The sequence below is a fragment of the Pristiophorus japonicus genome, chromosome 7 (genome assembly GCF_044704955.1).
Source record: "Pristiophorus japonicus isolate sPriJap1 chromosome 7, sPriJap1.hap1, whole genome shotgun sequence".
In the NCBI taxonomy this organism is placed as follows: domain Eukaryota; kingdom Metazoa; phylum Chordata; class Chondrichthyes; family Pristiophoridae; genus Pristiophorus; species Pristiophorus japonicus.
Genome location: NC_091983.1, coordinates 218,016,045 through 218,028,605, shown reverse-complemented (window position 1 = coordinate 218,028,605; position 12,561 = coordinate 218,016,045). Strand labels below are relative to the sequence as shown.

General features: G+C 45.6%; 1 protein-coding gene across 1 annotated transcript in view; it reads left to right on the top strand.

Moving 5' to 3' along the window:
* Positions 1-11,626, top strand: part of LOC139266669 (serine/threonine-protein kinase MRCK alpha-like) — a 550,926-nt gene extending 539,300 nt beyond the window's left edge. Inside the window, exons 15-19 of the mRNA XM_070884257.1 lie at positions 3,541-3,658; positions 4,036-4,221; positions 6,902-7,025; positions 7,965-8,131; positions 9,150-11,626. Of these exons, the coding sequence (XP_070740358.1) occupies positions 3,541-3,658; positions 4,036-4,221; positions 6,902-7,025; positions 7,965-8,131; positions 9,150-9,281 (727 nt within the window). The 3' untranslated portion in view covers positions 9,282-11,626. The remainder of the gene's footprint in view (positions 1-3,540; positions 3,659-4,035; positions 4,222-6,901; positions 7,026-7,964; positions 8,132-9,149) is intronic.
* The last annotated feature ends 935 nt before the right edge of the window (positions 11,627-12,561 follow it).

Here is a 12,561-nt window from a genome sequence, read left to right as displayed (position 1 = left end):
ATGATGGATTGGCTCGCGCCAATGTCCAGTTCCATAGCTACGGGTAAGCCATTCAATTTACATTTAGCCTTATAGGTGGACATTTCGTCGAAAATGTGTGCACCCCGTGTACTTCAGCATCTGCCTCCTCTCTCTCAGGTGTGAAATTGCTTTGATCCACTATGAACCGATCTTCCTCTGCCACATGGTGGTTAGCAGGTTTTGCAGAGCTTGCAGCTCATCTGCAAGCTCGCTGGAGGTGCTCCATTGTTCCACAGCTCTTTCAAACATACCCTTTGAAGTAGCATGAATAGGCTGAATGGAAGCCTCCACACCGCCAACAAGGTGTGAATTGCCTTGCATTCATCCTTTGTTGTGGACTCTGAGTCATCTGGGTGACCTGAGGCCTGCTGGCGTTTGCAGACTTGTGGTTTCTGTCCTGTACATTTCTGCTTGCAAACACAGTTCCAGTTAATTTATGAACATTGCTAGCACTTGTGTGCTGAGAGATTTGTTTGGTGTTATCACTGGTGGACATAAATGCTTGTGCTATCGCAACGGCCTTACTGAGGGTCGGTGTCTCTACAGTTAAAAGTTTTCATAGGATGGTCTCGTGGCCAATGCTCAGTACAAAAAAGTCTCTGAGCATCTGCTCCAGGTAGCCATCAAACTCACATTGTCCTGCAAGTCGCCTTAGCTTGGCGACGTAGCTCGCCACTTCCTGACCTTCAGATCGCTGGCACGTGTAGAACCGATACCTCGCCTTCAGCACTCTCTCCCTCGGGTTAAGATGCTCCCGAACCAGTGTACACAGCTCCTCATACGACTTACCTGTGGGTTTCACCGGAGCCAGAAGATTCTTCATGAGTCCGTAGGTCGGTGCCCCGCAGACTGTGAGGAGGACCGCTCCCCTTTTTGCAGCACTTCCGTCTCCGTCCAGCTCGTTGGCTACAAAGTACTGGTCCAGCCGTTCAACATAGGCTTTCCAGTCCTCACCCTCCGAGAACTTCCCCAGGATGCCCACAGTTTGCTGCATCTTTGCTTTAGATTCGTATTCTCGTCGCCAGTTATTGTGTTCCTAACACAGATGAGGCTGCACACAGTGAGGTTAAAGTAACAGTGACCTCAGTCTTTATTCAGACACTCCAGAGTGAGGAACAGGCCTTAGGGGCCGGCTTATATACAGTGCTCCCAAGGGATGCTGGGATCCCTTGGACTTCAGGGGATGCACTCCCTGGTGGCGGAACATGGAAGTGCATGCTTTACAGATGCACAACAATCTTATTGAATGGTCGTGCTTCTATCAAGGCAGGCTTGTCCCCTGGCACTACTATGACAGGCAAACTCTGATATTGATCCTTATATTTCATTGATATGGTAGCACTTCCTACTGTAGGGATTAGCTCTCCTGAGTAGCTTCGCAGTTCTACATTCAATATCTCTAGTCGATAATCACGCAACTTTTGCGATATAGCAATTCCGGTATTACGCTCACGGATGCACCAGTGTCGATTTCCGTTGGTATCCTGGTACCTGTGACATCTACTTGGATGACAATACTTCACGAATCGCTGTTAAATACCTTCATGCTCCTGATGACGTGAATCTCCACAAACTCCTCGTCCTGCTGCTTCTCTCCAGTTCGATATAGTGTCTGGCGATTTCTACTTCTAACATTGCCAGTCGGTTTACTTTCCTGTCGGCACATCTTCGCAAGAAGCCCAGTTTCCTTGCCATGTGTGCCTTCACATATGGATAGTTTTGAGCGATGTATTGTCCCAGATGCTGATAGCATGACTTCAATGCTCTGTTACCTTGGCCAGTGGCTGAGGGCTTGGGGGCCCAACTGCCTTTTACTTTTAGCCTGCAGCCGATTCACCTCGGTTGTCTGACGACTGGAAATGGCGTAGAATTCTCAGGAGTATCGGTCGGCCATATCCATTGACGTAGCTGTCTGACAAACTAAATCAAAGGTCAAGTTAGGGGTTATCAACAATTTACTTCTGATTTGGTCATTTTTCAACCCACAAAGTGGGCACGCGTGTTCCAAAATGATAACTTTTAGAAATTTCCAAGGGCTCAGGACTGTACTGCTGTTCTAAGAGTCTCCTTTAGTGGTCTGTCCTTCGGCTTGGTGGGAACAAGCACATTTTTCAGGGTTTCATACACCTCGGGGCCTGCTTCAGTCAAGAAAATAGCCCGTTTCATTTCTAAAACCACCTGATTACGGTTTACATCATCGGAGACTTTGTCGATACTATTCGCAGTGAAAAACATTTCTAGCTGCTCCACATTCACTCCAAAAGTCTCTCGGTCATGCTGGAACTCATCCAAGCGCCCTATTATTCTCATAGACATGGCCATCTGGAATCTGGCAACGTCGACAGTTCAGCCACGTGTGTTTCAAATTTACTTAGGATTTTTAAGCTTTAAAATGAAGAACCTCTAACAGTCTCTCCGTCTGTTGGCAGGATTATCCTCCATCAAAAATTTCAGATAGGGAATCCGAAAATCGCATCCTCGTCGCCAATCTGTGATATCTTGAGACACAGTAAACACACACAGTTGCACAACATGGCTCCTGGGTAGAACTATGCAGAGCGCATGGCTTTATTGTTATTACATCAGTAATATCAGTCCACTAGGTGGCTCCACAACACCCTACCCTGCCCTCCCCTTGCCCTGTTTCCCCCCTCCCCGCCCCCCCCTTGCCCTGTCCACATTAGACCTTAGTCTGATTTCCCAAACAGAAGGAAGGAGCACTGAGAAATATAAACAGGAGCAGAAGTAATTCCTGGAAATATGACCTCAAAACATGAAAGCTGATCCATCAATATGTGAATCCAGAAAACATTTGAGAGTCTATCACTAGGGCTGATTAATGGTCTGCCCCAGTTAACAATCTGTCTTTCCCTGCTGTATGTATTTCCAGCATTTTCTGTTTTTATTCCTAATAAACTATATAACCAATCTAGACACCACCAAGCAATACCACATTCCTTGCAGTGGCGAACCTCTGGCTTGCTACCGGTGTGAATCCCTTGTCCCTCACCCTGTGATTAAAAACTACTGTTGGTAAACGTGGTCAGCGGTAACTTGCTGTAATTGACGGGTGTTCCTAAAAGTACTTTCATTACAACCGGCTGTTGGTGGCGATGATTCACTGTGCCATGGGCACCTGTTGTCACGTAGATGTGGGATTTATTTTGTCACTACTCTGGAAAATACAGCTGTGTATGGCTGGCTCCAAAGGGGGTTAAATTTTGGGGGTTTGTGGTATGTTGGTGCTGTGGATACTCTGCTCTTCCGACCCGTCCCTGCCCTTCCCATATCTTGTCCTCGGCCTAAGCTAGTGCTTCAGTGGGGAAATGCTTTCCCGTGTCTCTCGACATCCAGCTAGAGAGCGACAATAAACAGTGAACATTACCTCTGAGCCAATAAGAGAAAGGGAGAGAGGGTTTTAAAACAGGAGTAAATAACCAAAAAAAAGGAGAGGGCAAAGTTATTTTTTTCTAAATTTATTTGAATGTAAGATGATTTTAAATTCCTTTTCTGTTGCAGAGAAATGCTTCGGGATCCAGAAATGAGATCTAAGTTAATCTCAAACCCAACTAACTTCAACCATATCGTACACATGGGTCCAGGTGATGGTATCCAGATCTTGAAGGATTTGCCAATGGTGAGTTAGCCAAGGGTACACAGGCACCATCATTAATGACAACCATTTACATTTATAGAACATCTTTAAAGGAGCAAAATGATTCATGGCCCTTCATAATTGGGGTCAAATCCTTATGGCAACACTGAATGTGAATTTTGGAAGATCAGTAATCAGTTGTAGGCTACAGTTTCTCTTTATTGGTCTAAGAACAGATGTGTAATTTGTGAGTTTTTTACTTAATCTGTACTTTTTAAGGTTGGATTTTTACATGACTTTAAGCTGCTGCCACCTTTCTGTATCATTACTGCCTGCAACTGATGGATTCCTCCAGTTGATTTCATGCTTCTTTTTTTCTTTTCCATGACACTTCTTTCCTTCTGTTGCTCCCTCGATAGCCAGGCTCCCCCCATCCACCCCCCAATCATCACTTCAGCCTGATCTCCGCTCCAACCAACTTTGAGCACGTTTATCACATGACTGTCCACTCTGCCGAGAACTTCCTGTACCACGATCCCCAAATCCCTGCCTGTTCCCCTCCACCAGACTCTGCCTCCAGCTCGCCACATTCCATCACACCGAGGGTATGGTGTGTGTGGTGGCCATGTCACTAACCGATATGCAGTGCCTGTGTGGGTGTGTGTGTGTGTGTGTGTGTGTGTGTGGCACTAACCAAACCTTGCATCATGCCATCCGCTTCAACCCTTAGCATCTCCCAAACAGCAGCTTCTTTCTGTGTACTGTAAACCTCCTGGGTACTTGGTGCAAAGCTCTCAGCATTTCTCCCCCAGACATGGCAGGTTTCTGATCTCAGTTGTGTTGTTTGGGGTAAGGGGAGGGATTGGTGAGCAGATAGCGAGAGAGAAAGAGAAAGAGACGGGAGTTAAGTCAAGCCTGCCTGTTCTCATGAGCTTCTGAAAGACATAGAATTAGCAGAGTCACTGGAGCCGGTCATTTTTCAGGGAATGAACTGTGGTGTGGGAAGAAAATGTTCCAAAATGGGATAAATTTAAGATACTCTGAAAGAAAGAACTTGCATTTATATAGCGCCTTTCACAGCCTCCGGACATCCCAAAGTGCTTTGCAGCCATTGAAGTACTTTTGGAGTGCAGTCACTGTTGTAATGTGGGAAATGCGGCAGCCAATTTGAGCACAGCAAGCTCCCACAAACAGCAATGTGATAAAGACCAGTTAATATGTTTTAGCGATGTTCGTTGAGGGATAAATATTGGCCAGGACACCGGGGTGAACTGCTCTTCGAATAGTGCCGTGGGATCTTTTACATCCACCCGAGAGGGCAGAAGGGGCCTCAGTTTAACATCTCATCCGAAGCACGTCACTTCCGACAGTGCAGCACTCCCTCAGCACCGCACTCGAGTGTCAGTCTGAATTATGTGCTCAAGTTTCTGGAGTGGGGTTTGAACCCACGACCTTCTGGCTCAAAGACATGTGAGCCACGGCTGACCCCTTAATATTTTACAGGTGATTAGCTTGAAAGCTGATTGTGCCGGTGCTCAAAATGTTCCCTGTTATTTTAAACCTAATCTGATAACACCACTACCTCCAGGAGATGCTACTTGTGCTGTGTTGTGAATAAGATATTCAAAGCAATCTTAACACTAAAACAAAAGGCAAAATACTGCGGGTGCTGGGAATCTGACATAAAAACAGAAAATGCTGGAAATACTCAGCAGGTCAGGCAGCATCTGTGGAGAGAGAGAGAAACAGAGTTAACGTTTCAGGTCGATGACCTATAAGTTCTAATGAAAGGTGGGCAGAGGAAACGGTTCAAGGACACCCTCAAAGCCTCCTTGATAAAGTGCAACATCCCCACCGACACCTGGGAGTCCCTGGCCAAAGACTGCCCTTAGTGGAGGAAAAGCATCCGGGAGGGCGCTGAGCACCTCGAGTCTCGTCACCGAGAGCATGCAGAAAACAAGCACAGGCAGCGGAAGGAGCGTGCGGCAAACCAGACTCCCCACCCACCCTTTCCTTCAACCACTGTCTGTCCCACCTGTGACAGAGACTGTAATTCCCGTATTGGACTGTTCAGTCACCTGAGAACTCACTTTTAGAGTGGAAGCAAGTCTTCCTCGATTTAGAGGGACTGCCTCTGATGATGATGAAAGGTCATCGATCTGAAACTTTAACACTTGTTTCTCTCTCCACAAAAGCTGCCTGACCTGAATCTTAAGTGATGCTGGGTTCTGAACGGAATGAGTTGTAATAAAATAGTGTGTGTGGAGCTCTGATAAAAGCAGAGACTCATGCTGCAGGAACTTTGAATTGTTTATGACTGTTGTCTGTCTCTGAGCTTTGCTGTATTAAAACTGTCGCCTAGCTTTTCACCATCACAAGCCTCTGTGCAGGTGGCCACTGCATTTGGTGATTTGTTTGATCTGCTATTGCCATTTTTGTTTGAATGATGATAGCTCGAGTGAATTTGATAACTCAAATTGCCATTTTGTGAGCCGGACAAAATAATTTGTTGAAAATTTTAAACAAATTGGAAAATTAGTATTTTCTATAATATAATTAGGGCAAGTGAAGTGCTGCGGCAACTCATTCATCACTCGGATCCACTCGGAAACCGACATTTTCATCTCTGCCAGGACTCTTCAATACACAATTGTGCTACACGTATCAAGTGTAGCTATATATGCTACAGGATGGTGGGTGATGCCCAGTTACTTGCCCCAGTTATTATTAGTGGACAACTGGAATATATGTACACCTTCACAGGTAGTGCTGTTCTGCTGTCTGGTGAGCTGCCCCGGTCAGGTCCCCCAGCGTAGCACTAAGCTGTGTGGACCAGGCAATCCCAGGTTTAGTGGCCTGTGCTGTGCTGTGCTGCTCGATCTCAGCCTCTGGGCAGCAGTGGGGGTGCAACGATTATCCTCAGCTCTCTCGTCCAGTAATCCCTGCCGGCAACTGCGCATAAAGACAGGTTCCGGCTATCCGGCGATGCCCCCACAGTTGAATAGTCTGCCAGTTTTCACTGCCTTGCCCTTCCCGTCCCAGCAGACTCCACTCCTTCAGCAATGGAGGAGGAGTAAATAGGGTTTAGAAATGGACTGAAGCGACATTTCACAAGTACTTAGTGCTGTTCCACTGTGAGTGGAGCTGGCTGGTTTAACCAGAACACTAAGCCGTTAAATAAAGACCTCTCGTGTAATAATCTCTTGGCTCCTCCTGTTTAAATTGTACAGATGTCTTAGTTGATCATTTTCCCCCCCCTCCCCCACCCCGATTGTTTCTTTATAGAATCTGCGCCCTCAGGATGAGAAGAGTCGGACTATGTTTAGCGCCTCGGTCAGCATCCCCGCCATTGCACGGTCTCGCACAGAGCCAGGACGCTCCATGAGTGCCAGCAGTGGGCTCTCGTCAAGTAAGATTTGACACTCGGTCTATTTCCTTAAGGAATCTGTAAACCCGTGATGTAATGGTCCTGTTCGGATGCAGGCCACTCGACATTGTTAATGCTGCGGTTGGCTGCGCCCTTTACCTCTCCTGGGCTGTAAGAGGGCTGTCGAGCAAGTCTTTGTTCACCTGCTTCTGACGCTGAGCCATTTACTGCTGCGCTGTCAGTGGAAAGTGCTCAAGTGGGCAAGACCTGTTCCTAAAATCACACAACAGATACAGATTTGGCCCATCTATACAATGCCTCCTTTTCCCCCACCCCATCAGTGTCCAGCGTTCTGCTTTCTGAGATCGGACCTAAATTCACCAGTTTGAACCCGTGCCCCTTGGTCCGACTACCGCAGTTTACTAAAGCAACTTGCATTTATATACTCGATATCCTGAGGCATTAGGGAAAACCGAACGGGAGAGGAGAGCTGTGAAGGGTGACCAAAGCCTTGCACGTAGAGATGGGTGTTGACAAGGATTTTAAAGATGGAGAGTGGAATGGGGCAGTTTAGGGAGGGAGTTCCAAAGACTGGGATCCAGGTGGCTGAGGGATCTGCTACCAATAGTGGATCAAAATACGGGCAAATGGGAAACTCGCCCTCCAAATCGTAAAACAGCAAAGAGTTTTGGAGGCAACTTGCAAAGTGACGATGACACAAACAAGATATTCTTAATTGTCTGTACAATCATAATTGAAAAGAAAAGTTCTAAGGTGAATTAACACTCCTGTGAAGCACCTTGGGACATTTTGCTACGTTAAAGGCGCTATATAAATGCAAGTTGTTGTTGGCTAGCATTTAATTTCATTTTCTCTTAAGTCCTTATTTTTGCGATGAGACAACCTTTAGCACATCCTCATACTGTGCTGTAGAATCATATTCGCTATGTGCATGCTTCACATGTTGATGATGTTCTACAGGATCGACAGCACAGAATGGAAGTGCCCTTCGAAGGGAATTCTCAGGGGGTAACTACATCAACAAACGTCAGCCAATGACCTCTCCGTCTGATGGGTCTCTATCCTCTGGTGGGATGGATCCTGGAAGCGATGTGCCAACGAGGGAATTCGAACGTGATGTAATTTTGGTACATTTTCCCTCCTGTCCCGATTTCTAACTTTGACTGTAAGATCTGTTAATATAAGGCAAGCTTGAGAAAAAGCCATGCAATCCACCGAGATCATCACCTCCAGCATTTAAATTCCACCCAGCCCAGCGTCTGCCTGTGCCCAGCCCAGCGTCCGACTGTACTGTGCCCAGCGTCCGACTGTGCCCAGCCCAGCGTCTGCCTGTGCCCAGCCCAGCGTCCGACTGTACTGTGCCCAGCGTCCGACTGTGCCCAGCCCAGCGTCCGACTGTGCCCAGCCCAGCGTCCGACTGTACCCAGCCCAGCCCAGCGCCCGACTGTGCCCAGCCCAGCGTCAGACTGCACCCAGCCCAGCGTCCGACTATGCCCAGCCCGTCCCCCAACTGTACCCAGCCCAGCGTCCAACTGTACCCAGCTCGGTTGAGCCGATTTAAAATTAGCCGGGAGAGTCGTTTAAATATCGGAGAGCCTGTTCCTCTGAAAGATGCACATGGGGTTTAGGAGGAGAGTATAGCGATTCTGGGGCGATGAGTCCATGATTGAGGTGGATGGACCGTGGGGATGGGGAGGCTTGATGTGGATACAGCATGCTAGTCTTTATGATACTGGACTACAAATCCAGAGGTCCAGAGTTCGGGGTAAAAACTGACCACAATCTGCTGTATTTTTGTCACTAAAACCAACTGAGTTCATTAATAGCCTTCAGTGAGGAGAGCTGCCATCCTTACTGGGTCTGATTCCAGTCTTCACTATGTCCTGAGGGTAACGATGGATGGGTAGTAACTACTGTCTGTCCTGTGTTGCCCACATCCTATTGACATTTTTTTAAATTGGCCTTTTCTCATTTCAAGCTTTCTTGTTGAGTGCCTTGCTGTCATCCAAATAGAGGATAGTTTTCCTGTGGATATGCATTGTGGGAGAGGGCATGGTAACAAATTACAGCAAAGTTATATTGATGCTTTCAGTGAACCCCAGCTTGTTTAACTGTATCAATCATCAGGTTTTTTTGTTCTTTCAGGATTCTGATTCCCCTAGACACTCCACAGCCTCCAACAGCTCCAACCTGAGCAGTCCGCCCAGCCCCATCTCACCCCACAAACCACAGTCCCTCTTGCTGGAAAACACCGAGCACGTGAGCTGGGAAACATGAAATCGCTCGATTCCGGGAAGAAATTCCAACAAATCAGCCCTTACTCCTGTCTCGCTGCACCAAGTCCGACTCCCCTCTCCGATCTGTGCCGGGCAAATGCTGCACATCCATCAAAAAGAAACACAAGCATTGTGGAGCCAGGGCCAAGGCCTGATCTCGTGAATCTTGCACACACGCACACACACATCATGCGGGCGCTATTCCCTGCTGGCTGCTTTACGTTTCTCTCTCTCTTTTTCTCTCTCGTAAAATGAGGAAAAGTAAATCTCCTTCCTCTCACACAGTGACGTTAGCTGCTCTTTAGGGTCTTTGTGGGTGTAGCTTACCCGGTTTAAAAAAAATGGATCTCGGTTAAGTCGTGTAACTGATGTTTAAGGTGTTGTTTCCCATTGCAGCCTCACTAGCCACGTACACCCTCAAAGAATAATCAGGGTGGGGAAAGTGCAGCCTGGATTTTCCATCATCACCCAGATCTGTTCCACAAACCAAGTGTCAGCCAGCTTTACTTTCTCTGTACTAGTGCGGTCAGGTTTCCTTTCATTATTTTATTTTGCAATAATGATGTGTGTACATCTGCAAACAGATCACCAAACCTTATTGTACTAAAAGAAAAACAGAAAAAAAATCTTTTGTGATATAGAATATATATAAAGTATATATATATAAAGTTGTGTATAGTTTTACTTGTTGAAACAGCGACTGAAGGAAAGGTTACTGTGTGTGTGGTGTCACGGTCCCTGCTGGTAGATTCTTATATATATCTATACCTATATATATATATATATATATATAGTTCTTCAGTGTAGTACCCAAGATGCAGCTGAAATTTAAAGTTTAAGAAGAAACAGCAACTATGAAGCTGTGATGAAAAGTACTTAGACAGAGCCACTGTACTTCAGTAATACAAGTCTGATATATAGACGGAAAATGATTGATTTATGTTGCATGTTGCAAAATCAAAAACGAGACTGCACTAGTTTGAGGCTCTGCTCCGTTCAGGGGAGATCTGTTGATCCAGTTTTGAATAAAGAATGTCCCTTTTTGTAGTCATACAAAGGCAGTATTTGATTAAACACCCAGATATCAGAGCAACATTATATATATTTTTTTGTACATTATACACAGCTGATGTGGGGAAGGGGAAATTAACTGCCCTGCCACCTTCTCGTGTCTGCCTCGCCACATCCCTCCCCAAATATTTATGTACTGTTATTAAACACAAAAACCTGCAGTCTGAAAGCCTGGGACATTGAATGCTTTAATGGTTAGTTTGCTTCTGCCAGTAAAGGATTCCTACATTCCCTTTGTATATTCCTCAACCCAACCGGTCCGTTTCTGCCGACTTCTCGCGACGTTCCACACATTGCTTTCTGTACCGGGGGAGGGGGAAGAGACACAAAGCTAATTGAGGCTCGAGTATGTTAAAGGTTTAATTCGCAGCCAAGAGTGCGAAAACATTTTGGGAAAAGGCAAACGTATAGGCTCCGGTGTGAGTTGTTGGGCAGTAGTCCGGGCAACCCTTTGAGTCCTTGTAGTTGGAGGCCGGCAGGGGAGAAAAATTAGTTTAAAAAAACCTTCCTTGCACGAGATGAGTGGGGAAAGCAAGGGGGCCCCACCTACTGTCTGAATCGAGCTCCGACTCAGTTGGATGCAGTAAGGCTGCTTTTGGTTTAAATGAATGAAATGAAATTTCAGATGGGTTTGACATCTGATTTGAAAGTGCAGAATATTTTTTAAAAAGCCTCCCCACAGCTGTCACTGCCTTGAACTTTTGTTTCAAACAGCAGAAACGTGAGGGAGGGGGGAAGAAGTGGGCATGATCTTCCTGCTGGAGTTAGATGTACAGATAAAATGGAGAGGACGCTGGGAGCTGTCACTCGACCTGTGATTTGTAGGCATCATTGTGCGGGGAACTGTAAACAGGGGGAGAAGACATTTACCAGTGTTGGCGTTCAGTGGGGACTGGCCTGCCTTTGACTCTGGCAATTTCATATCATTTATTTTCAAGAGTTTTTAGGGTTTTTTTTTCCCCCTTTTGTAAGATTATTGTACAGTTTTGCATGTCATAGATGTAATCAGTTTTTTTTAAATATTTTTGTTTAGGTTAAAGGCTGACTTAAGTAAATTAATTGCTTGGCTTTATCACTCCTTTTTGCCCTTAAAAATGTTTTTAGGGGTTAATTTGTAAGAGAAACTCTGCTGATTGTAGATTCTTTTGCACAAGAATATTTAAGGTGGGCAGTCGGACTATTAAAGACCAGCCACCATTATTTTATGTTGGTGACACACACTAAATATTAACCAAGACTTTGATGTATTTCAATAAAACAGGGAACTGTTACAAATGTGATTGTTTTTGGATTGTTATTGCTTTTAGGGTATACTGTGAAATGAGTGGGGCAGGCTGACTGTGCATTGACATGCCTGATGGTGGAAATTTTGGTTGTAATAAATGGAAGTTCAGATGGGCATATATGATATGAAAGTCTCTAATCTTACTTCTCTCCTGAAGGTGCTGACTCCTTACTGGGAAATGGTTCCACATATGCCAGCCACCACATTGCTGCTTTTCCAGCCAGGCTAGCAGGTTTGGTGTCTGCACAAAGAGGGAGGGATGTTGGGCATTTATATTCTCCCTGGGGATATTTTCATCTCTGATGGCTCCTTGCACAGAATTTTTGTGTCTCTTGTTTTATGACCACCTTTTGAGATTATTAAATGGGATACAATTGGTAGCGCACACAGTGCAGTTGTGGTTTCTAAAAGAACTTGTATTTCTATAATGCCTTGCTCAATCTCAGGACATCCCAAAGTGCTTTACAGCCAATGAAATACTTTGTGTCGTCACTGTTGTAATGTAAGGCACATGGCAGCCAATTGCGCACAGCAAGCTCCCACAAAATGCAATGAGATAAATGACCAGATAATTTGTTCTTAGTGATGTTGCTGAGGGATAAATACTGGAGGTATTGTTACTTACCAGCTTAAACTGGGTAAGAAAGCCAATTGAAGGCCCAATGGTCCCTAGTGCTGCAGGATATGACCACAGTTGAAAATAGAAGAGGAGAAAAATCAGGAAATGGTGATGAGGTGACATCAAGCTTTAACTAGTAAAAACTGAAGATTGCAAGAGGAAAGACTGATTGAGGTAAGGAGTTGGACAGTAGCAAAAGACTGATACCATAGAGCAGAGTTGCAACCATTCTAATAATAGTGCCCATATGTTAATAGTAGGATATGGTCAAACCTAAGGACTGCAGTGAAGATTTTAATGGAAATA